This window comes from Rhinatrema bivittatum, chromosome 8, assembly GCF_901001135.1.
Source record: "Rhinatrema bivittatum chromosome 8, aRhiBiv1.1, whole genome shotgun sequence".
NCBI classification, from domain to species: Eukaryota; Metazoa; Chordata; class Amphibia; order Gymnophiona; family Rhinatrematidae; genus Rhinatrema; species Rhinatrema bivittatum.
In genome coordinates this window covers 84148872-84174923 of record NC_042622.1, presented here as the reverse complement: position 1 = coordinate 84174923, position 26052 = coordinate 84148872, and the positions used below count along the sequence as shown (strand labels likewise).

Below are 26052 nucleotides of genomic sequence, written 5' to 3'. Positions count from 1 at the left end.
ATCAGGCCTACCACATCTTCTAGGTTCACCGTGATTTGATTCAGTCCATCTGAATCATTACCCATGAAAACCTTCTCCATTACGGGTACCTCCCCCAACATCCTCTTCAGTAAACACCGAAGCAAAGAAATCATTTAATCTTTCCGCGATGGCCTTATCTTCTCTAAGTGCCCCTTTAACCCCTCGATCATCTAACGGTCCAACTGACTCCCTCACAGGCTTTCTGCTTCGGATATATTTTAAAAAGTTTTTACTGTGAGTTTTTGCCTCTACAGCCAACTTCTTTTCAAATTCTCTCTTAGCCTGTCTTATCAATGTCTTACATTTAACTTGCCAATGTTTATGCTTTATCCTATTTTCTTCGGTTGGATCCTTCTTCCAATTTTTGAATGAAGATCTTTTGGCTAAAATAGCTTCTTTCACCTCCCCTTTTAACCATGCCGGTAATCGTTTTGCCTTCTTTCCACCTTTCTTAATGTGTGGAATACATCTGGACTGTGCTTCTAGAATGGTATTTTTTAACAATGACCACGCCTCTTGGACATTTTTTACTTTTGTAGCTGCTCCTTTCAGTTTTTTTCTAACAATGCTCCTTTCAGTTTTTTTCTAACAATGTCCATCATTCAGTACCCACCTCTCACATTTTAAGACCCAATTGTGATTCCTGTCTTTAAAATCCTTCTGGATACTTTGTAATGGCCTACTCTGTTTGTTTGCCCACAGATGTATTTGAGGCTGCCCATCCACCTCTTAGCCTCTTTGCTCTACTTTCTCTCTCAGGCCTGCTTTTTGGCAGAAGGCCAAACTGTCATGATTTACATGGACTCCTGTTATGCCTTTGGAGTTATGCATGATTTTGATACCTTCTAGTGAAACTGGATTTCTTGATCTCTTTGAGCGCACCCATTAAAACCTCTGCTTTTATTAATACTTTGTTGCACTCTCTTTTTTTTTATCCTGTACAGGTTACCAGCAAATATCTTTGAGGACAAAGGCACTGCCTAGAGGATTCAGCTACCCAAGCAGCTGCCCTCTCTACGAACTGTCTTCTTCCTTTGTAGGTTCTTTCCCCAGTCCCTAACTATTTATTTGCCTTACAGAAAGATGCTGCTGATAAACACCCAGTGGGGAAAAAACAAGATTGCACACACTCCCTTGACAGCCTTTGTTTAGGCTTCAACGCATTTTTTGTTGCACCCCATCCCTCCTGCCATATCTTGCTTGACTGGTTCACACTCAAGCAAAAAGGGGAGTTATGCAGGCCCAAATTTAAGCATAGGCAACATAGGCTATTGCCTCCGGTGACAAATTTTGATAGGTTCCAGAACACTGGCACTGCTGCATACTTCTATCCAAACCACTTACCAAAAGTGGTGCCATCCTGATCCTGTGGCGGTAGCAAACTAAAAAAAGTAAATTCAGCATGGGGTCTACAATGGGCTGCTGCATGCTTAAGGCCCTGTCTCCTGCTCCCATGCAGGCTTCCTGTTATTATAGAAACCTGTGTGAGAGGCCGGGCCTTGAGCATGTGGTGTAGCTGTAGGCCCCGCACTGAATTTCTTTTTTTAGGTTGCTGCTACTTCTGCCACAAGATCAGAATGGGGCCACTTTAGGTAAGTAACTGGGAGTGGATATTCCCATCCCGTATCTTGGTGGAAGTTGTCAGCCACCCCGAATGCCCATGCTGCCTAAGGGCACTGGCAATGCAAATCCAGCCATGGAGTTATGTATGAAATTCTCTACACTGGTGCTGTTGTACAACACATTACTCAAAGCTGTAGTACCTGTACAGTTCGTAATGTAGGAAAAGACTTTAGGTTGTACTCTCACCTTTGAAAACCCCTTGGGGCCCTTTTATGAGACTGCAAATGGACTTTTATACATGCCATAAAGAATATTAATGTTCCAATGGATTTTAACTATTGTATGCATAATGACAGTAGAAAAGATATTATTAGGAGATTATTCCCAGTTTCATAATCCCTGGGGATTTGACTGCATTTCCACTGTACACTCAGACCCCATGCTCTAGAACTTATAAAGTGACTAAATGGGATCATGAAGATTAAGCTTGGCAAACTCACACATGAGATTTCCTTGCAATAGCCGAATCCTCTCCCACTTACCATAATGAGTATAAGGAACATGCCAAAATCATCTGTGGACACTTTGCCCAGGATGAACTGATTTTGCATTTTGTCTTATAGTTACATCAACAAGTTACGAAGAAGTACCAATGGGTGTCTGCAGTACCCAATCTGACAATGCCAGATGTTCAGCCAGGTGAATTTGTACTACTCAAGGTATTCCAGCGAAAGGACTGTTTATAGCCTCAGTGCAAGGGTCCCTACTAAGTACTTTTGGTGAACTTTTCAGCTTTAAAACTACAAGGACCTAGCCACTGAGTGCATGCCAGCCACCGTAAAAAGACTTTTGATCCTACAACTATGAATACAGATGAGACACACCTGAACTCCACTGGGACAGGCCCCTCCAGGTCTGGCAATGGACAGGCCCCTGAAGTCCCTCATCTGCTGAACAAATAAAAGCTAACTCTCCAACAATTTACCTGAACTCTACTGGGAATGGGCCATCAGGGCTCCACAGTAGTCAGGTGCTTGTACCCTGCACAAGAAATGGCTGAACATTACTCTTCTCATTCAGACTCATGTTATTACAGTAACGCTTGTTCCTGGAAGAAACAAATATCCATCTAATAACTATAAACCAGAGGAGCCTTAATCTTACCAATTGCTGGATTTGCATTCATCTTCTGATTGCAATCACTTCATCTTTTACAGCTAATGACTTCTTTGCTGTTCCAGCACATCTTACTGCCGGAATGGACTCTGACCTCATATATAAAAGCCATGTTTATTTATTTACCAAATTTATATCTTGCATCATCGAACAATATCTAGGCAGATTACAATAAAATATCCACAGATATCCATAAATAACACATTAAATACATTAAACAAGACTAAAAATCAAATTTCAGCATAATAAAATTATAAACAGTAAAATAAAACAATAAAATATAAAAGATAGAGTACATACAATCTTGCTACGAGCCATTAGCCATCATTAAACTACTGCATATAATATTAATACAAACTCTTGGCTGTCATCAAACAACTACATACTAAACTGTAAAGACAAAGCCACATAAAACAATAAAATATAAAACAGTCATAATACATGCAATCTTGCTACAAGCTGTTAACCATCAAACTACTGTATAAAACATAATCAAGGTTCATATAATATTGCTACAAGCCCTTGGCCATCAGTAAACTACTGTATACCAAACTGTAAAGACAAAGCACATCCCCATCTGACCAATATTATAAAAGCATCATCCAAATAGATCTTAAACTTTCAAGAAATTATACTAAATCATCAAAAGTGAAAGTGAAAAATAGGCTTTCAGGGCCTTTCAAAAAACAGAGAGCATAGTTTCATTCTTCAGATTCTCAGGTAGTGAATTCCAGAGAGATGGACCAGCTATTAAAAACAGATGATCTCTGAACTTATCCAGTCTGATCTTCTTATAAGATGGAACTATTAAAAGATTTCGATTCACAGATCTCAGAAAGTGTCCAAGCTGATAAATTTTTAACAGTGAATTAAAAGTTGCATAGGTAAGCCCATGAAAGACCTAAAAACCAGAATTAATTTGAATTTCACCCTCCAAAGAACAGGTAGACAATGGATCAGAGTAATGAGATCCTGCACACTTGCCCTTGAGACCACCCAAGCCACAGCATTCTGCATTAATTAGAGAGAGCACGTAACATTGTTTGGGATAACCCTATATATAAAGAGTTACAATAGTCCAGTGCTGAAGCTACCAAAGCACGAATCACGGTCTTCAAATCTGACATATTCAGGAATGGTTTTAGTTGGCGTAACATGAAAAGTTTAAAAAAGCAGTTCTAAAGACACTTTTTATCTGAGGGTGTAAAGATAAAGATTGATCAATGATGATCTCTAAATTTTTTACTTGTTTTGACAGTGAAGTTTGCATATCATCAAAAAATAAGAACAGACAATCTTCTTTGTCTGGAAAACGAGATGAAATAATCCAGACCATACAGGCTATTGAATTGTCTCATATTCTTGACTCGAATGGTGTTTCCAGTACAATCTAGGTAAGACATCACAAACTCATGAGGATGACTATTTACAATTCTTTACACTGTTGAAGCTTACCCTAATAGAAGCTTTACACTTCTCCCTGGCTGGAAGAAAATGTGACCTGCAATATGTTCTATCAATATTGGCCCTTTAACAAGATTGAGATTTTCTAGACATAGGGTTATTATTTGGGGACTTAGGTAAAAAGATTGCCTTTATCATCATTTTAATTGTTATTTGCTTGGTGATGTGCATTTGTCTCAGTGCCCAATATCTTATTTATATATCCCATAAGACTTACCAGTGCAACTGTTATGATGGCTACTTCCCCATTAGCTGTTACGATTCTGCTTGCGGGAATAAGCCCACAAGCAGCCTCTCACCTTTTCTCCATAGTCTGCCACCGACCGCCATTTCCTCCGTGGCCTGGAAGCCGCCGTCAGTCCCGCTGCTACCCATGGTGGGGAACCGCCACTGTCCAGGCCTCCATGCGGCCTTGAGACCGCCGTCTATCTTCCTCCATGCGGCGGGCCAGTCACCGCTGACCAGGCCTCTTCTCGCGGCCTTGAAGCAGCCGCTGAAGCCACCTCTTGTGGCGGACAGAGCCACTGCCATTGGATCTTCCTGCGGCAGAGAGCTGCCGCTTTCGATGCTCCTCTTCACAGCTCAGGAGCCACAACTGCTTCTTTCTTCCCACGGCCTGAAGGCCGCTGCCAAAGCCTTCCTCTTCGCAGCCTGGAGGCCGCCGCCGAACAGCACCATCCTCCGCAGCAGGAGCTGACTTCAGTTTCTTCCTCTTGCGGCCAGGAGGCCGCCCCGGAGCTCCTCTTCGTGGCCCGGAGGCCACCAATGCAGTCTTCTCCACTGCACGGGGAGTCTCTATCTTCAAGTCTTCCTTCCACGCAGTCTGGAGCCATCCCTAGCTTCTCTTCACGGCAGGAGCCTCCCCGATGCCTCGGGCCTGCTTCTTTTGCTTCTGCTTCCTCTTCTCGGCATGGTTGCTGTCCCTGGTCCTGCATTCTTAGGCGCAGGGCTGCGCCTCTCCACAGGATTTAAAGGGCCAGTCCTCCTGGCTCTTCCTCATGATGACACCTTATGATATCATCAAGGTGTTTCCTCTTCAGCTATACAATAGGGCTCAGCCTTCAGTCAGTCTTCGCCTTCGCATGGAGTTGGTCATGGATTCGGACTTCTCCTGGATCTTCAGTTTCAGCTCTTCATTCCAGGAGTCCTCCATGATCCCTCTTCATTTCTTCAAGGCACTCTGTTCTTCGTTGGTCCTTCTTGTCTTCGTCCATGGTTCCTGAACCTTTGTTGTTGTCTTCATTCCATGTTTTGGTCTCTCGACGGATCCCATCCTCCTGTCTTCAGATGTCCTGATGTCTTCGTGTCACCAGAGGTCCAGATGTCTTCTCATCTTCGGATGTCCTGATGTTCCCTTGTCTTCATTTGTCCTGACGTCTCCATCTTCTAATGTCTTTGTCCGTCATGTTCCTGATGCCCTTGAGGTCCTCTTCTTTAGAGGTCCCTGATGTCCAAATGCCACAGATGTCCTGATGTCCCAAGGTACCAATGTCCATTCATTTCCGATGTCCTACTTTCCAACCCTGATGTTTCAAGTCTTGCTCCTGATGTCCTTGTCCAGGCCTGATCCTGAATTACCGTCAGTCCTTAAGTTCCGGATTCAGCTCGCTCGCCCTGGACCTCATCTTCAGCTGACCTTCCTGGGAGTAAATCCATTTCTATCCGGTGTCTGAGTTTGGTGGCTGGAGCCCTCTTCCGAGAAGATCTGTCTTCGAGCACTGCCCGGATTCCTCCTAGTTCTTGAGCCTCTGTCTTCATCTGAGTATCCTGAGTCCTTATCAGTTCCAAATCCTCATCGGAGGATCCAGAATCCTCGCCTGATTCTCTAGAATCCACTTCTGATCTCCACCTATGTCTGAGCGTCTTTGTCTGAGTTCCAAGCCACCTCACGTTCTCATCTCGTCTGAGCTTCCAAATACCAAGTGTCCTCATCTCGTCTGAGTCCTCAAGTGTCCTCGTCTTGTCTGAGTATTCAAGTGTCTTCATCTCATCTGAGTCCCAAGCTCCACGTGTCTTCATTTCATCTGAGCCTCCAAGCTTCCTCGCCTTTTTCAAGCCATCAGCCTAGTCTAAGACCGAGGTCTTGTCTTGCTCCAAGCTCCAGTACCATCGCCTGTCCTCGACCTCTGTCCGTCCTGCCACATCTGCCGCTATCCAGTGGCAGGTCCGAAAGGGCTATCAAGTAGCTGGAGGGCTACCCCAGAGACCAGCATTGCGTTGTTGGGTCTCTACCGGTGGGTGGAGGTTCGGCAGAGGTTAGGGCAGTGGTCAGCCTACTCCTCCCATGCTGGGACACGTCTTGCCTGCCACAGTGCTTCCATGGAGCTCCTCTCTGCAGTCGTGTCGTGGTCCATGGCACACATCTCCCCGGAATCAGGAGCGCTCCCTCCCACAGATTCCAACATTACGTACTGAAAAATAAGAAATAAAGGAGCTCTCCTTTCAAGAAAAGTCTGTTTGTTTAATGAATTTTGAGTTGCTGTAAGATATCTAAGACTATGTGTAGCTGTAATGGTGTGGTGCATAGTATGTGCATAAAAGTCCTAATAATAGGGTTTTCTTAGCTTGACAGTTATGAATAATCACTAAAGAGTTAATTTAGAATCTTAGAAAACTGGCCTTTGGCCTGTTTGTGCTTTTTCTAAGGCCAAGCTAAGCTCATTGTGCAGGTCTCATAAAATTATGTGAACTACAATTATTTTTGCTAGGCTGAAGCCAAAGTCAGTGTTTTACACTGACCAGAACTGATATAAACTAGAATTTTCTTACTGTTAGCAGTAAAATGTTTAGAGAAGCAAAGACTGTGGGCCAGATTTTAAAAACTACGTGCGGGCGTAGATTTGTGCACGCAACCCGGCGCGCACAAATCTACACCCGATTTTATAACAGGCCCGCCCCCCCCCCCCCACCTTCCCCTCCCTAATACGCCCCCCTAAACCCTACCTAAATCCCCCCTTACCTTTGTCCTATAATTTGCACCTGCCTCCGCGCAGGCGTAGATTGCGCGCGCCGGCCAATGGCTGGCCGCGATCCCGGGCATAGCAGCAAATGGCCGCTGTGCCTGGAGGCTCCGACCCCACCCCCGGACTACCCCGCCCCCGCCCAGCCCCTTTTTCAAAGCCCCGGACATACGTGCGTCCCGGGGCTTGCGCGCGTCGCCAAGCCTATGCAAACTAGGCTCAGCGTGTGCAGGAGCGGGTTTTCGGGGGTTATGCATAACCCTTTGAAAATCCGCCCCTGTATGTAGTAAGAAATTATTATTCATAAGGTTCACAAACTGTTAGAAATACAGAAGTCTAGATTCAGCTACTGCTTTGATAGCAAAGTTAGCCGGATAAGTTTATCCGGCTAACTTTGCAGGTATATTCTTAAAGTTAGCTGGCTAATATAGCTCTTTGGCTCAACCAGACTTATCCAGATAAGTTAACCAGCTAACTTAGGGGGTCATTTTCTATTGATATCACATGCGAAAAGTCCCTTTTTGCGTGCGATAGCTAGATAGGGGCGGAGTCGGGACCGGAAGAGGAGGAGTTGGGGCGGGTATCGGGGCGGACACGGTGGTAACTTCGCTGGCGGCGATAAGCACGGTGGTGCTATTGGGTGGAAAAGCCGGTAGCAATAACACAGTGGTGGTGCGATCACTGCCGGCTTTCGCAGGCCTGCCCCCCACTTCGCTCCCCGCCCATTACCATGGGATTCAGAAAGCCATGCGATTTTAGAAAATCCAGGCCTTAGCCAGATACATAACTCCTCCCCAAAATTCCCCAGAATGCCCCTAAGTTATCCACTAAGTTTTAGCTGGACAATAAGATATCTGGCTAAAACAGCTGGTTAAATGCCCAAAATTTTAATTTAGCCAGATAACTTCTGAGTTATCCATCTAAATGCTTCAGAGTATGGATCTCATAGTTAACTAAGAGAGCTTTTACTGGTCAGAAGCTGAGTTTTAACTTATACGGAAATAAATCATATTGTGAGCATGACCAACCAAAAGAACAAAGCTCCAGTTAATAACTGTATACTGAATAATGAGCTACTTTTTAATATTGAGCAACTGAAATTATATATTGTTTTTGTTTTCTGATTTCTTAAAATTAGCATATGGTTATGCTAAACTCCTTGCATACAAGTAAATTCTAATAAAGGGAATTATTACTGGAACCACTAGGTGTGTTTATTGTCTGATACCACCTGATCAAGGGGCTCGAAGAGCTCTGCAGAACACCCCCAATTTTATTTGGGGTCCAGGGTTTAACAGTGTAATATACAGACTTCCATCACATACAGAAGAAATGGATAGAGATTTAATGAAGGACATTCACAAAATTTATACGAAAGGAGAGGTGCTGTTGCTAGGGGATTTCAATCTGCCAGATGTTGATTGGGACATCCCGGCTGTGGTATGTTCTAGAATTCTCCTAGATTCTCTGGAGGGAGGCCATTCCATCAACTGGTAACAGAACCCAATATGCTTCTTTACCCCGCTCATTATTGCCCCATTTGACCCCATGTCAGCTTTTGATAGTTTCTATTTCTATTTTTATACTGCCTTTTAATTCCAAAGGAAACCAAAGAAGGTTTACATCATTAATTTTGGAGGCAGTGACTTATTTATGCCCTTGTTTTCTGGCTGTGGTGGGACAGGGGTGGAAAAGATTTTGTTGCTGACCACTGCATTATGGATATTGCACTATAGGGAAAAGGAGAAAAAACTTTGGAAACATTTCATTGTATGTAAGCTGGCTATTGTGCATAAAAGTTAATGTACTATTCATTTCTATGATTTCTATGATTGTTTTGTATAATAATAATAATAAACAGTTTTAAATAAAAGACAATGCAATACATCAAATATAAAATATATAACAATTTGTCCTTGAAGATAACCTACCCCATTCCTTACTCTCATTAAGAGAGCTATAAGCCAAAGTACATAACTATAAATATCATTCTCTCCCAGCAATACAATAACATTTCCCAACAAATAATGCAATACACAATAAACAGCATGAACAACAGCAAACACTTTTATTCACCGGCCTTGTTGAATAGCTATAAGCAGAGCCCCCCTCCCCCGGTTTCCTGCGGTAGATTTTTGTTTTTAAGATTCTGTGGCAAATGCTGGCAAATTCTGTGCAATTATGTAGTACATTTTCATAATTTTGTATAGATTTGCAGTTTAAATAATGTATTTTTTTTACTTTATAACATTTCTGTTTTCAGTTAATTTATTTGGTTCTTTATTAAAGGAAGGGATATTAGTGATTGGGGCTGGGAAGGAAGGAAGGGATCTGGGAATGGGAAGAGAGCAGAGTGCAGAGGAGGGAAATGAAGAAGGAATCTTAGGCAGGGAGGAAGAGAGGTAAGGGATGGAGGAGGACAGAGGGAAAGGATGGGGGATTCAAGGAAGATAAGGAAAGGGAAGGAAAGGCAAGGAGGGATGGGAGGGAAGAAGAATCAGGAGTGGGGATGAGGAGAGAGGATTAGGGATGGGGAGATGGGGAGATGGGAAGAAACAGAGGAATGGTGAGGGGGTAGAAGAGAAGGAAGAAAGATTAGGATGAAAAAGAGGAGGGAACTAATTTGGCAGACGCAGCAGAGGACTTTGTCAGCTGTTGGATTAGCTGTCCACATAAAGAAAGCCTTTGATAGGGTACTTTGGCTAAGTATTAGAGAAGTTGCAGATGGGGAAGGACTTTATAGGATGGGTTCGGAAATGATATGATGCACCACAAGTGTGTATAAAGGTGAATGGTGCTTATTCTGCCCCATCTGAGGTGAAGAGAAAAACGAGGCAGGGTTGCTTGTTGTCTCCGCTATTGTTTGCTTTATCACTGGAACCTTTGGCAGAAAGGATACGACATTATTCCCTAATTTGGGGAGTTTGGGTAGGGGAGATTGATTATAAGACATCACTGTTTGTGGATGACTTACTGTTTGCTGTTACTGAACTTGAGGTTTCTTTAGAGTTCTTGGGAGAAATGAGAATATTTGGGAGGATCTCAGAGTTTAAGGTAAATGAGGATAACTCAGATTTTGAATATAACTATCCCTGGGGAGCGGTTTGCAGAGCTTGGCAGTAGGCTTCCATTCAAATTAGCTAAAAAATGGGTGAAGTATCTGGGGGCCAAAATTGGTCCGAGAGCGGAGGAACTGTTTGAGTTCAACTACGATCCGCTGAACCGGGAGTTGCAAAGGGATTTAGATAGATAGGATAGAATGGATTTTTCATGGCTATGAAGGACAGCTATTATCAAAATGAACATTTTGCCCCGTTTTTGTTATTTTTTTCAAACACTTCCAGTAAGGGTTCCTGAAGGGGCTCTGAAATTAGGGCAATGTAAGTTGTTGAGATTTATTTGGAAACAGAAGCCACCAAGTGTATCCAGTAAAGTTCTCTTTCAAGGGAAATTGAGAAGGGGGGTCGGTGTCCCAAATCTCTCATGGTATTTTGTAGCAGCCTAGTTAGGAGCTTTAATTAGCTGGCATAGAAAGGGCAACATAGGCCATGGGTAAACATAGCTCAAGCAGTGGCAGGAGGTCCTCATTTAGAGGTTAGGGTGTGGAAAGAAGGGAAAATACATGTTAATGGGCTCTCACCTTTTTCACGGACAGTGTTGGAAGTTGGCAGGTGTTGGACGGGTATTCCATCATACTTCCTTTCTGTTTAGTAAAACTTTTAGGGCCAGGGATGGAGACTAAGGAAATAGCGAAATGGAGAGAGAGGGGGATAACCAGACAGGAGCAGATAAGGGGATGGTCAAGATCTGGCCCCTTTTCCCAAGTTGCAGCAAATCTATGGTTTGTCGCAGAAGGATCAATTTTCCTACAATCAATTAGCTCACTATTTCCTCTCTGATAAGATCGGTTAGGAAATGAAAAAAGGGAGAATGCTATTCATTAACTTTTGTGAGCAAACGGATAAGCTCAAGAGACCTATATCCCGGCTGGCTTGGGAGACAGATTTGCGGAAGAGCTGGAGGACATTGAATGGGATTCATGTGTTATTGGTCAAAGTTCAGTGTCCACTTCAATACAAGAAAATGGGTACAAATTGCTATACAGGTGGTACTTGACACCAGTTAAATTATGTAAAATGGTACTAGCAACTTGTGATAGGTGTGGAAGGGGTGTGGTACCCAAGGTACATTCTGTTACACATGGTGGACATTTCCAAAGGTGGGTAAACTCTAGGATCAAATCCTAGGTTTTCTAAAGGACTCGTTGGGGTTCTAAATTCCTAAGGATCAGAAAATGTGTTTATTAAATATCCCAGTAGAAGTGGGCAATGAGTCGCAACAGTGTCCAATAATACAAATTATCATTTCTACCAGATGCGAAATTGCCTACTAGTGGCGGAGGCAGGCAATGCCTACGATGCTAGAGATAGGAGTCAGGATTGAGAGAGGTTACCACTTGGGGAAACTCACAGCTATGAAAAATGATAAGTTGGATGGCTTTGAGAACATATGGGGACCCTACCGACACTGGAAGAATAAATGAAAGGTTATGCAGGGAGGAGGGCGGGGGGTTACTGATATGATTAATAATTTGACTATGTTGCATAATATGTTAGAAAGGGGATTTTTAGTGGGGGGAGAGGTGATAATTCAAAATACAGGTGTGGCAATGCTGTTTATATTGAGAAATTGTAGTGCAATGTATGTATCGTTATGGAGCATCGGAGGGTTATGTAGTTTGATATTTATGTTGTTTTCGCATGATGTTGACTACAATGCGGAGGATATCATCTGCCAAAAAATTTGAATTAAAAAAAAAAAGAAGAGGAACTAAAGACTGGGGGTGGAGAAGGAAGGAAGATTGGGATGGGAAGGAGAAGGAAGGAAGGAGGGAAGGAAGCCACAGCCCTCCCCAAATCACACTCCCATATCCTCTTTCCATTAAGCCTAAAGCCCCTTTGATCTCCTCACTCTCCCTCTTTTACTTCCTCCCCCCACCTGATCCCCTCACTCATTTACAGTTCCCTCTCCACCCCCACGAATCCCTTACTCACCCTAGTTCCTCCCACAAACTTCTCATTCACCCTGGTTTACTCCCCTCCCAAACCCTTCACTCCCCCTGATTTATTCCCTCCCCCACCACATGAACCCCTCACTTACCCAGGTTCACTCCCCACATCCCCAGTTCATTCACTCATTCCCTCCTTTCCCTGGTTCACTCACTTCACTCCCCCCCCCCCATCCGATTACTCTCTTCCTGCTCCCCCCCCCCCCAGACATCCTCACTAACAGGCTCCTATCAGCCAAACAGCAGGATGGATGCCAGACTTGCAGTGCCTTTGAAGCATCGTCTCTCCTCCTCTTCCAGGGCCTGAGCACTGTAATTTGAAACATGTGGCTCAAAGTGAGCCATTCAGGCCCCAACTGGGGAAGAAGGAAGACATGCAGGAGACACTGCAAAGCCAACCTCCTTCTCCTGTTTGGCTGATAGAAGCCAGTGAGTTAAGGGGTTGGGGAGTGGGGGATGGCTAGATTGCACAGCCACCAATATGTCTCTTCTAGGGTGGATGGGTGAGAGGGAGAGGGTACATGTGTTGCCCATTGCCACCAATGGTTCTCTTCTGGCATGGGCGGGAGAGGGTAAATGTGCTTTTCCACTACTTCCACTACTTTTGTGCTGGGATGACCCCTGGTCTCCCATGGCAGTTTAGCCAAGACTGGCCAATTCTGCAGCAAGGGCTGAATTTTGTGGCCCTTGCCATGGCCGCACAATCCTGGAAGACCCAGGGCGCTGGCTATATGGCAGCAAAATGGGTTGGCCTAGTGGCTCAATCTACCATGAGAGAAGGACTCAGGCTTGATTCCCAGGTCAATTCTCCTGTTCAGTCCAGCCTTGGCTGAAGATACTGCAGAGGCAGCTCTCACAGCCAGCGGAAGAGTAATGACACCGACTGGCTATGCCTAGGGCCTAAGATTTCCACATTCTGGGTGGAGCTCTGGTTGGTGGCTCCCTGCTCAGGACTTTCATTGCAAGTTGAGAGGGGATATAAAACAAGAGGACAAACCCCAGGTAGCTGTGAATGAAACCTCACAGTACTGTAGATCAATAGGGGCTGGTTCTGATTGACCTGGAAGGAGCCAAAGGAAACTGGTAGTAAAAAAAAATAAATAAAAATGGGTGACTAGATCTCTGTAGTTTTAACAAATTTCAATTCCAAGGTCGTTTAAATCAATACTAATGATTTCCCTTTTGTGGCACTTGGAACCAAGGACAATGGTGTCTTCCAAGAGGAGCCTGAAGGTTCCTGACAATTAACCAGCTCCTACTCATAATTTACACTGAATAAAGGAAGGAGGATTTTGTCATGCTGATTTGGCTGTCTTTTGTCTCCTACCGCCTCCTCTCTCTCATCTTCTTTCCTTTATCTTTCTTCTCATCTCTGCTTTGTCCTTTGTCCTACCAACCCCCTGTCCTCCCCCCCCCCCTACAACCATCCTTCTCCCCATCTCTTCTCCATACTACTCCCTTCCATCCTTCTGCTTGTTTCTGCCCTGTCCCCTCCATGCTCTTCTCTCTGTCCTACTTGCTTGTAATCTGTCTGTCTCACCTCTGTCTCTCACTGCCTTATCCCTTTTTTCTGACATCTCTAAGGGATGGGGAGGTAATGCTTCACATTCTAATATCAAGATTCCTCTTGACATTCGTGAATATGTTAATGGCGTGCTGGATTTCTCTACAGTTTGTGATAACTTATATTGCAACAAACAATCTTGGGGTTCTATTGCCTATGAGGCTGCCTCTGACTGGTGTCATATATCAAAGTACATGCCACTGTATCGGCTATTACAGTTTATGTATAATCATATACCTCTATAATGCTCTTATTTATTTCATCTCTTTTTTTTACTTCCATTTTTTAAGGTATTTTTTATGCAAATAAAACCATTTAAAACTTTACTGTCTTTGTCTCATTTCATTTTGATTTTCTCTCTCTGTCTCTGTATGTTATCATATTTTAAACAACTCTCTCTGGCTCCTGAAGCAGAGGTTAATCGTCGAAATGCTGGCAGTGTCATGCATCAGAGAAGGTGGGAATAGTACAAGTCAAAACACCTGAAAAGGACAACGCAACCATATCTCACATTTTAAAAAGGATAAGTGTGGCAATAAAAGGACTATAAGTGGGTAGTCATGCACACAGTGAGACTATATCCCGCGGTGTGATAACATACAGAGAGAGAGAAAAACAAAACGAAATGAAACAAAGATAGTAAAGTTTTAAATGGTTTTATTTGCATAAAAAATACCCAAAAAAAAATGGAAGTAAAAAAAGGAGATGAAATAAATAAGAACATTATAGAGTTATATGATTATACATAACTATAATAGCTAATACAGTGGCATATATTGTGATATATGATACCAGTCAGAGAGAGCCATATAGGCAATGGAACCCCAAGATTGGTTTTTGCAATATAAGTTATCACAAACCGTAGAGAAATCCAGCACGCCATTAACATATTCATGAATGTTTGTTGTTTAGTTGAAAGGGGTGTGTCAAGGAGGCATATTGTGGATTGTAGTTTATAAGTTATATTGCAACAAAAAAGAATTATCCTATGACAATGCTATGCAAGAATTTAAAGACCATGCAGGTTCATTTTCCAGATGCCCTGAAGAAATCTTACTAGAATCCAGCAAAAGTTATCAATCTACAAAGAACCCAGAATTATCTAGGACACTGCACGACCTAAGGGATCTTCATGAGAAGCCGCCTCTTTAATGTATTTTCCTTTGCTCCCCTTCTCCCCACAAGCCTTTCTCCTTCCCCTGCTGCATACAGTCATCCAGCACGCCTCCTGCTTTGTAGAAAAGAAAGCAGCAGAGTTAGGCTCACACTGCACAGACTTATGACTGTCTCCAGAGCACAAAAGAATCAACCTCCACTCATTCCAAGGCATGAAAGAGTCAAATACAGTCCTATGCAAACCATAAGCACAGAGGGGCCTTACAAAACCACACACTGACATGATTAACTTGGCTCCTTCTCAAATGACGTCATCAACGTGTGACAGTTTGCTTGCAATTGGATGGCTGGGATTTGGCGCTTCCCTCCAGCAGGCCCTGCTTTCAGAGCTTGTGTACCTGGGAGAGCAGGTTCCACCCAAGCAGCTCATTCTGTTTCACTCAATCCAAGGCCTTTGTGGATCCTCTAACACAATTACCATTATTTACCATTAATGCAGGCTGCTAATTAGGGGTTCAATGTAATCCTTAATTACTAATGAATTGTCCCTGTCCTGCCTTTTCATTGTGACATGAAAGGAATTTGTTTATTAGCTTCCTTCCCTGCCAATTTAATTCAGCAGCAGCAAACCAGCACTTACCTTCTTTATGTGCGCAAAAGAGATAGAGAACCGGGTCTTACTCTCAGTCAATCTCATCTCTTTACAATGTATTATATTAAATTCTTGACATTTGCAACACGTCAAAGAGGGTTAAGCCTTATTAAGGAACTTTCTCACCTACATTTCATTGTAAGGGATATCGAACATTCGTACTCAATTGGACCGAAGGGATGCTGTAATTCTTCTATGATGATCATGTGGACAAATGGACTTCCTGCAGGCTAACTAGCCATGCACAAACCTCAGAGCTTTCATGCCACACTTCCTTAAACTGGACTGCTTTAGTTTTAGCACCCAACGGGTACACACACAACGATTTTTTTGTTTAACATCTAACACCCACAGTCATTGGTTCCAAATACCCACACTCCTTGTGGCTTTTCTACACAGAGACTCACCTCGGGACTTCATTCCGATGTACCTGTTCTCTACAATATCAATGCGTCCAACTCCATGCTTCCCACTGCCAAAGAAAAAGGAAATGGCAGGTTTCAGATATGTTCCAGAACCAAGCACTGTTGCAACACTCTCTAATGACACCAGAGGAATGAAGCCTTAGAGCTCCACAAGTAGATGATGACTCCTACATGAACTTAGTTTTCCATCCTATATTATGGTCTCTTAGGAAACATTATTCAGCAAGGTATCCATGGCGGCACCCATCCAGAGACTCATAATCAGGAGAGGAAGGGAAGGAGGCAAAGAGCATGCACAAACCTAATCTGGAACCGGTACAAGAATACTGCTGACAGCATCTTCCCCAACTTCTCTGGTCCCTATGCCCCTTAGGGGTGCAGGCTGGGCAATGTGGTCTTGTTGCCTTCAATGGAAATGAGGAGTGAGCATAAAATGCTCAGAAACCTGTCAGAAGTGCTGCTTAGCTGCATAGTGGCTGGCTGGGGGGAGAGTAGGCACTTCTTGTGAGATATTGTACAAAGCAGCCCATGAACTTGTGTTCATCAACTCAATTTATGAAAAAGAATTAAGTGTTCGAAGCATGTGAGGAGGAAATCTATGACCTCTCACTCTCCTCCAAAACAAAAGAGCTACACAAAATAAGAACTTAAAATGAAAAGACAGGAGAAGCAAATTAAGAAGAGGACAAGAACCAATGCTGAAGTTACAGAAAAGTCCATGGCCCCATTCACTGCTTGTCCCACCTGCCAGCCCCTATCAAAGGCAGGACCCCATTCACCGCCTGCCCTACTCACCAGCCCCTAAAGTGAGACCTTGCTCACTGCCTATGCCACCTATCAGCCCCAATCAAAGGCAAGACCCTGTTCACTGCCTGCTTCACTCACCAGCTCCTAAGGCAGGACACTGTTCATTGCCTGTCCCACCTGCCGGTCCCTGTCTAAAGCTAGGACTTCCCTCACTGCCCGCTCCACCCGCCAGCCCGTATCTAATGCCAGCACTACTTATTGCCTGTCTCCCGACCTTCACTCTCCACAAGCAACAAATATCCTTTTTTCACACATGGGGGGTGGGGGAGGATTGGTGGGGGAAGGGAAGAACAGGAGCCGTCTCATTGGCAGGGTAAATCCCTTTTATCAAAAAAGCACAGAAAAACCCACAATTAAGTCTGACACTGACCAAAATAAGGGGTGAAGAGAATGAGAGGTGGAAAGGTAGCCTTCCACTGCAGCTGCAACCCTGCTGGCTGAAAATCTCCAAATCCATCATTAACATTTAAAAAGAGCAGTCCATAAACGAGTTCATTACAATTCAGCTTTGAGAGACAAAAAGTGCGAGGGGCAGGAAGAGGAGGATGTGGGGGTCTGCATGCTGGACTTCGAAGTAAGGGAAGAAACAAGAAGGAACAAAGATGCAGGACGGGAGAGAAAAGTAACATGATGGGAGGTTCAGAGCATATCAGGGGAGATTCCTGCACAGATGCTATATGAGGATGTAAGCCAAGACTGCCGTCAGACCCCGACACTGCTCTTTATCTACCAAAGAGAGAGCAAGTTAAATCAAGTAGATCTGAGCCATAATGAGACCCAGTGACAGCAGCTATGCAGTGACAGCTGGGGATTGTGGTTCTGCCCAGCAGATGGAAGGGCAATCACTAAATGTACTGCCTCTGCTCCTGGGAAAGCTGCAGTGAGTGCCGGGGGTCTGTGGTCCTGTTTGTGGAATGAAGCTGTAATCACTGAATGTCTGAATGTACTGTCTCTGCTCCTGGGAAAGCTGCAGTGAGCTGGGGACTGTGGTTTCCTTTATAGGATGGAGCTGTAATCATGGAACATTCTCTTTGGCGCAGCTCATTCTGTGCTGTTGCAGCCTCTTCAGCATCCTTGGTTCAGGTCTAGCTTTAAGCTGATGGCCATCCCACTATTATGCATAGGGTGAACCATGGGGGAAAGAAAAGAAACATTCTTTAAACTGATTATAAAGTTGAAGTGCCAGGCCTGTGGGAGATTTGGCAGCGGAAATTTGTGACTGCTCACAGTCTGCATCTGGACAAGTTGGCTCTAGGTGATGAGTAGGACTGCCGTGATATACCATGTGCTGCCACATCTCTCTGGGGCCATAGCATGCACACTCACAGACCTACCCACCTTAAGAAATTTCTGCTAACTCTTACTCAAGCTGACCCTTAGACAAGACCATTTCCACATGACTGCTGGTCCTGGGGGCTGACGAGGTGGCCGCCTGATGCAAGCTCATGAAGAACAGACGGCACATCATAAGTCATAAACATAAAAGAACAATTTTCAAAATGGTTTCGGGGAATAATGTACAGCTTGTGCCTGGGTAGCTCAGCCCTGTTTGGGGGCTCTGGGCTCCTGCCCTCACAGTATGCTCAAAGCACGACAGAAAGGCTTAAGTAAAGTAAGACTTGAAGGGCTTTAACGATGAGATGCAAGCGGTCCCAGGTCCCAAGGAGAATGGAGACTGAACATGCAGAGAGAGAGAGAGCGTAATTTTCAAACAGTCAGCATTGGGACAAAGACCACACAGACTTTTTACCTAAGGGCTTGCACCAATTTACAAAGTGAAAGAAAGTAGGCTTTATAACTTGCCATAGCTATCTATCTACATTTGTTTCTACAGGGTGGCCTGTTCGAAAAGTAGTCCGCCTCCAATACCAGGGCCACGCAGGCAGGCTACTTTTCCATGGACCACCCTGTACTTTTTTCTGTGGGTCAATTTTTGCTGTAAAAGTACAATCTATATGCAATTTTTCCTCTCCTATCCTAACTCCCCCCCCCCTCCTCCCCATCTCTCTCCCCGGGGAGTGCCTCCTCTAAAGGCAGGCTACAAGCTGCGGGACATCACGTGGACATTTAGCCACATTGAGGGCCTGCAGTTTTCAGGCAGCCCATCAACTTGGATAAAAACATTTTTTTTCTTTTTTTTTTTTTTTGCCTGCATAAATCGCCTTGGCCTCTCCAGGCAGAAGCAACAACTTACGCGATCTCATTGAGATAGATAAAGAGTTCCAGGGAGGAATGGCGAGTGGATCCATCTTTCACATTAGTGACCTGCACAGGCACACCTACAAGGTAAGGAAAAAGGCACAAACAAAAACCGTGAGGGAGAGCAACAGGGGAGAGAAAGGACAGAGGGAGACTGGGAGGAAACAGCTGGGGGGAGACTGGAGGCATGGAGATAGCTACAGGACAGATCAACATTTTATACATAAATATTGCGTATTAAGAGCACTAAATTATTTCTTTAATGGCACCCTCTAGCTGCTGCATTTTGGAGAAAAGAGAACTGGAGAATAAAAGAGAAACGGAAAAGGGGATAAAGTACCCAAACACACCTTTCTTCCTTTTTTTATGTGCTTGCAGGGGCTGTGAAATTGCAACCATGCCCTTAACTAATTAAATTTCACGCTGCACCATTGTCTGAGGAGGTGCCCCTTCTGTCCCACCAGCCAGGGATGTGAGTGTGACACACACCCCCTCCTGTAATGTCTCTTTCAATGGACACAGACAACGCATGCTTCAAGTTATCTGCCTGACAAGAGTGAATGGGGCCTGTCCACATCCACGCCAGCCCCACTCCATCATCAGTGCTGAGGGAAGTCTATGAATTAATTATTACACCTTATTAAAAAAAAAAAAAAAAAAAAAAAGGCCCTGGTGAGGGAGGAAGGGGCTGAGGGAACAGGGCCTGAAAAGAAAGAAGGCATTTTCTTTAGCAGTGTGAAATGAGCAATAAATGTATTAGGAAGCTGACAAGGGGTCTGTGTGGCCACAAAGCAAGCTGTTCCAGAGCGGAGAATAATCAGCTCTCCATCTGTCCTCCCTATTAGCATTTAGTGTGCTATCAGTTGCCAATCAGGCCTAAATGGCTCCTTTTTAGTCTTTCTTGCCATTAAATGTAAGTCTGTGTAATAATGAACCGTGAGCCGTCCTTGCAGACCCCACAGCCCATTCTTTCTGGGGCTTTATCAGGCGCCCATCACGGAGGGACCCCCCGCCAGAGAGCCTCGCTTAGAGGGAATCTTCTTTAGGAAAGCTGCTTAGCGTTTAAAATACTTAATAATTAGATTAAAACTTCAAATAAATTAACTGGGGAATGACTGGGGAATAGAAGCAGGCAGGGTGATTTTTTTTTTTTTTTTGTTCCTTTTACTCTCAGAAGTCATTAAAATGTCCTGGGCCTTCTATCTGTGTGCAAGGAAAAGTCCCCCTCCCCTGTGTGCAGTATGTGCGCGCCTGTGAGCATGGTGACCGTGTGGGTCTGTTTTTGTATCTTTGGTATGGAACCTGCACACACATCTTTGTACACACTGGTCTCTATGTGTGTATGTGAGTACTGAAACACCAGGTAGCTTTGACTTTATATGTGTGTGTGAAATGGAGTGTTGTGAGGTGTGCAGTGCATGATCAATGTGTACATACTATGGCATACATTCATGTGTGTGGGTGAAGGGAATTTGTGCCTGCACTGGTGGGAGAGATAAAGAGTAAATGTGAACCACGAAGGGTGGTAAACACAGGAGGGAGGGGTAAAACACAGCCCCCCCCCATACCTGAAAGCAAGCACTCAGCTCCATGTAACAGGGAACGGTCAACTGCCTAAGCCAGTCCTGGTTTTACCCTCCTAGTATCTATGGACTTGAAATGAAACCTATAGCTGCTGTAAAAGTTAGTCACAGATGTATAACGTTAGTCCAATAAAATGGTCTCACCTATAACTTTGTTAATTCTACAAACTTCAGTAGAGAAACTAGAACTACAAGTCCATGGATGCACCAGGGTTAAAACCAGGACTGGCTCAGCCTGCCTCTTATAAGCTGGTGCTGCTTGGGTCATCTCCACCTGACTAACGCACATGTGACTGGGCCCCGCTGTACCTGGACCCCCCCCCACACACACACACACACACACACACACACACTCCCTCCAGTGAATGCCCCTCTCCCTCCCCCCCTCACACACACACGGAACATTGTTGGGATGCTGTGGCACTGATTTTTCAATAGGTAAATCTGGGCTGCACCTTCTAGAATGCTACATGAGGCCCCCCCCCCCCCCCCCGCTCACCTCTGCAAGGGCACTTACCCTTCTTAAACTCAATCTCCAGCACATCTGGTGTGTTTGGAGACTCTGCGGGGTCCTTGGTCTTCACATAGAGCCCAGAGGGAGCATGATTCTGGAAATTAGACAAGAATGTGAGTGATGACACAGGTACACCCACGCACAACACATCCATAGTACACACAGAGACATAGGATGCCATTCTGCACCCATGGGCCCCGCTAGTAATCAGTGAATGCTGTTACATGGATGCGCTCAGTGCTGGCTGCCAGATTGGGAACAAAGGCCTAAGGAAATCATACAATTTTTCCTCTCAACTTGATCTCATCTTCTTTCACCACCGCCCCCCTCAGCTGGAGGCCCACATAGCTACAGAGAAGCAAGTCAGGCAGCAAAGTGTGAGAGCAACGCATTGCAGCCACATCCACTCGTGCACACACACATATAAATATATATATATATATATATATTCACACACACACACACACACACACAAACAGAGCAAGAATTGGGTTTTATTCTGCACTGACCGAAAAACTAATGACTAGCTGTGACCTCAGCAGGTGTGCCGGCAGCAAGCGCTCTTCTGCAGTGTCCCCAAGGTTAATACACCCAGGGGGAAGAGAGAGGAGGAACGCAGAAACCTATTTCCAAACACATCAGCCCTAATGTCTATCGCTGCAGACGCTATAGTAGAGAGACACCTTAGTGCCCTGGACCCCACAAATAACTACCTGAGCGGGAGAGGGAGGGGGAAGCAAGCAGGAACCCTCTTCTCTCTTTGGAAAACTGCTCCGAGCAATTAAGCTTGAGACGTGGAGCTGGGGAGCAACCGAGGAAGGGAGGCTCTGCTGTCTGCAGCTAAGAATTCTTTGCCTCCTAATCCAATGCCTATAGGCAGGCATTAGACTACACAAACTTTTTGGGTTTCTCTCCTTCTTCCCACCTCCTTTCCCAGGTTCCCTCATGCTGCCTCTCCCCTGCCTCCCGCCCCCCCCCCCCCCAGCCGCCACCCCTTCCTTACAGAATGTGCAGAAAAAGAAAAAAAAATCAAAACCCACTTATCAAAATTTTAGCAACATATGTCAGCTCTACAAATACTGTTATATGCCCAACATTGCCTTGCACCCTCTTATACCCAACCCCTCACTCCTCTCTCTCACGCTCTTCTTCACATGCACTCTCTCACAAGCTCCTTCCGCCCATCCCCTTCTCAGTCGGCCCTTCACACTCAAGGTCTCACACTCGCCCTTGGACCCGCTCTCTCATCACATCCAGAACTGCGGACGTGTTCCGACAGACGCCCTTGCAGAGAGATGATAAGGCCAGCGCGCTATGCGCCACCTGCCAGTTCCGGGCCCTGGCGAGTGACCATTAACCAAGACAAAACGTGCATGCGGTGGTAAAAACTGTGAGCTGACGACAGAGCCCACGGCAGCCAGGGAGTCAGAAAAAAAAAAAAAAAGCATTAAAATCCCTTTACTAAACATTGCAAGTCAAAGCCAGTTAGTTTCCAATTTTCTTACCCAACTCTGACAACCTCTATTAAATAAAATAACTAAATAGAAATAAAGTGACATTTTGGCTGGCATGCCGTCATTATGCTGAATGGCTGCTGGGTCTTTATTCTCTTTCAGAAGCGCAGTTCAGCTGACAAATCACTTGTTGCAGTATATCAGTGCCTTCCATTTATCTGTCCCTGCAGGGGGGGGTGGGCCTGCCATGGGGAGAGCGAGAGAAAGGAAGAGAGTGTGGTGGCAAAAAATAAAAAGAGAGAGAGAGAGGGAGGGAGAAAAGAAAGGCAGGAAGGAGGCGGCACGGAGAGAAGAAATTGGAAGGAAATGGAGCATGAAGTGAGCTATGATGCAGAGTTATCGATGCTGTAAATGGTTTATTCATGTGGGCTGATGTTGTTGTGCCGGGCATTGAATGAACTCTTTCAAAGTGCCGTATGAAGTTAAAGCAAGTAAATGTCTATCTTTCTCCGCATTAGATGCCTCATTGCCCTTCAATCGAGCCCCACAGAGGCAGAAAATGGCCCAACCATCTGCTTTTGAAATCCCTGCAGTCGGCAGGTCTTGCCTGGGAGGGGTTGCCGGGGGAGGGCTGGGATGTGCACGCACAGGCTGTGTGTATGTGTATACGCGGCTGCCTGTATTACTTTGGCTCTGGTCATTTTTTTCTGCAGTCTGTGCACCTGAACCTAAGCTCAGTATTAGAGGGTATGACGGAAGGAGGGAGGAGGAGGCCGGTCTCAATTAAATTCTGACCGATAACTAATGGATTTTAATGGATTTGCCCCGGTTTTAAGTCGTCCCCCCCCCCCCCCCCCCCCTGTCAACCTTCTGGGAGGTGATGGACCTACATAGGTAGTGCTGAGTCCTGTGAAGGACACACTTCATTGTAACCTCAGGTTCCCCCCCCCGATGATCCAGGGACAGGAGTCAAGAATGGTTATCAGGGCACAGCCAGTGAGACCTCTCCCCAGAGTGTATCACTGCCCAGCCAGCGGGAGGTGCTCACACAGCAGCACAGACATTCTCTCCATGATGGATCACCAGCTCGGCCTACCTCTGGCTTTCTCAGTCCTTCATTTGGTCTGCTTCCTATTTCTCTCTTCTTTACTTCCTTCCCCTATTCTGTGCCTTTCTGTGTCTCTGTGAAATCCAGGGATACATGGCAGTGTCTACACTATAATGACAGTCCTTTACTCTAAAGCACATAACCTGCCACAGACACTCGGTGCAACCAAAGCCCTGGTACTACAAAATGGATTACGGGATTACAAAAAAAAAAAAAGTGATTAGTTTTCATCAAACTGTAATTGTCAAGCCTCCCTGTTCTTCTGGTGGACGGGTGATAGGTCATCTTCAGCCCTCCACCCCAGTCACCCTTCTCTTTCTCACCATTAAGAACTCTGGCTGCTGGGTGTGCGAGAAAAATAAAAAAAAATCAAATGTTAATTAAAATATTGAATCGAAATGGATGTCTCCTTGTCTTTTCTGTTTCCCCCTCCCCTCTTTTCCCTGTATCTTCTTCTCCCAACACTTTTCCTGTTGGTTTGTGTAATTACTGCTGACAGACCTTTAAGCAGGGCCTCAAAGGGTGGTGAGACCGGCAGAGCATTAACTTGAAAACTAAGATCACAGCAGGCGATGGGGGGGGGGGGCAACATTAGAAGAGTGACCTGAGTGAGGCAGGATGTTAGAGGGTAGGATGGAGGGGGGGGGGACGTTCGCTCTCATACCCCAGTCTCACGTGAGCCAGGTTACACCAAAAGTCCTTTCTGTACCAAAAAGAAAGTTCCCTCCCCTTGCCCCGCTCTGTCTGAACGGCATGCTGGGAAGTCTCAACATTACCTCTCCATTCCACGCTACGGGCCTGTTATTACTGTAGGGCCGCAGCTATTCAAACACCTCCTGCCTTTGGGAGGAAGCAACCTGGATCTGACGTGCCTTTTCCACGTGATCCAGACTGGACCACTGGTCTGATCCAGTTTGGTATTTCTTATGTTCTTAGATGAAATACAGGACCATGCACCTGCTTCCCAAAATGGATTTGTTTATTTTTTTAGACTTTTGTATACCGTCGTTCCAAATAAAGATCACAACGGTTTACTATAAATCAACACAACAGGGGTTAATTTAAATCTACTGAGATGTTCTAATACATATTAACTAAAAGTCTACGACATCAGGCTAGTACTATAGGAGTTATAATTTAGCAATTTTCATGTGATGGTCAGTACTTTGTCTTAAGATATTTACATTCTCTCGTTAATTTATTACTCATTCTTTAATTGTTAACTATGGCTTTCCTGTAAGGCAGTATGGCCTGGTATAGGAGGCTGAATATTGCCCTATCAGGGGCAGTCTTATCTTGCTGTGCTTGCCTCCTTTCCTGGTAAGCAAGCAAGCCCCATGTTATGGGAACACACATTCCATACAATGAGCCACTGTGGACAGAAAAGACCTTTCAGAAGGAAAAAAATCTCATACAGAGATGATATTATTCTCATAAAAAAATCTTTCTCTCTACCAGTCCCCCCCCCCCCCCAACCCAGCACACAGAGAGAAACAGGGCTCCAGGGCTAATGCACTCCCCTCATTCCCTTTAATCCTGAGAACCTCCCAGGCCTTTGGTTTTATGTTCTACAATGAGCATGGAATTGGAGGGGTGGGGTAGCTTTCCCTTAACTGCAGGAGCAGGAGGCCACCGTCTGACAGTGGATAGGTTGGGAAGGCTGAAGCCACTGTAACTCTTTAGAACCCTTCTGCAGTCAGTGAGAAAAGCTTCATTTCTTCCTGGCACTACAGAGATTTTCAACCCTTGTGCCCACCCGTCTTTCTTATAAGAGTCTCATTGCTCCTGGCGATGCCCTCTCCTGCGGAGTCACCCCTTCCCCTATTCATCCCGGTTACATTTACAGACCCTGCAGAGCTTTACACTGCTGACAGAAGAGGGCCGGGCGTACACACAGTCCACTAAATCACAAACTAGGCACGGCAACCTGCGGCACACACAGCCAGAGTCTTCTAGCTGCTGCTGCTGCCACAGGACCGGTCAGAAGAGGGGAAATCTTTTACCTTGGGGTTCTCCAGGATACCACCCTCATAGCTGGGGGGAGAAAAAAAGGAAAAACAAAATTAATGTAGTAACACCGGCTGAAAGGAAATTATCAGAGCCAGTTTCTGCCAGCTCTGACTGTCTGTCTGTTTCACTGGTAGATGCTTGTGCATAAACACAAATATATATATATATACGGATGTGAGTAAAAAAATATAACTATTATTGTCATTTGTATAGTGCTACCGATATCGTGTTATACAGACACACAACAGACAATCACTGTTCCCTGGAGCTTACAATCTAGGCAAAATGCACAGATAAGACGCAGAGATACAAAAATTAGGCTTTGAGTTAAAAACAGTGATTGGGTAGAACAAAACCAAGAGGGTTAC

General features: G+C 44.9%; 1 protein-coding gene across 2 annotated transcripts in view; it reads right to left on the bottom strand.

The window, feature by feature from the left end:
- ASS1 (argininosuccinate synthase 1) overlaps window positions 1–26052 on the bottom strand; it is a 230497-nt gene that overhangs the window by 111704 nt on the left and 92741 nt on the right. For both annotated transcript variants that reach the window (XM_029612119.1, XM_029612120.1), the window contains exons 9-12: window positions 25678–25708; window positions 21116–21206; window positions 19011–19095; window positions 15992–16056 (exon numbers count right to left, since the gene is read on the bottom strand). In XM_029612119.1, coding sequence (XP_029467979.1) covers window positions 15992–16056; window positions 19011–19095; window positions 21116–21206; window positions 25678–25708 — 272 coding nt within the window. The remainder of the gene's footprint in view (window positions 1–15991; window positions 16057–19010; window positions 19096–21115; window positions 21207–25677; window positions 25709–26052) is intronic.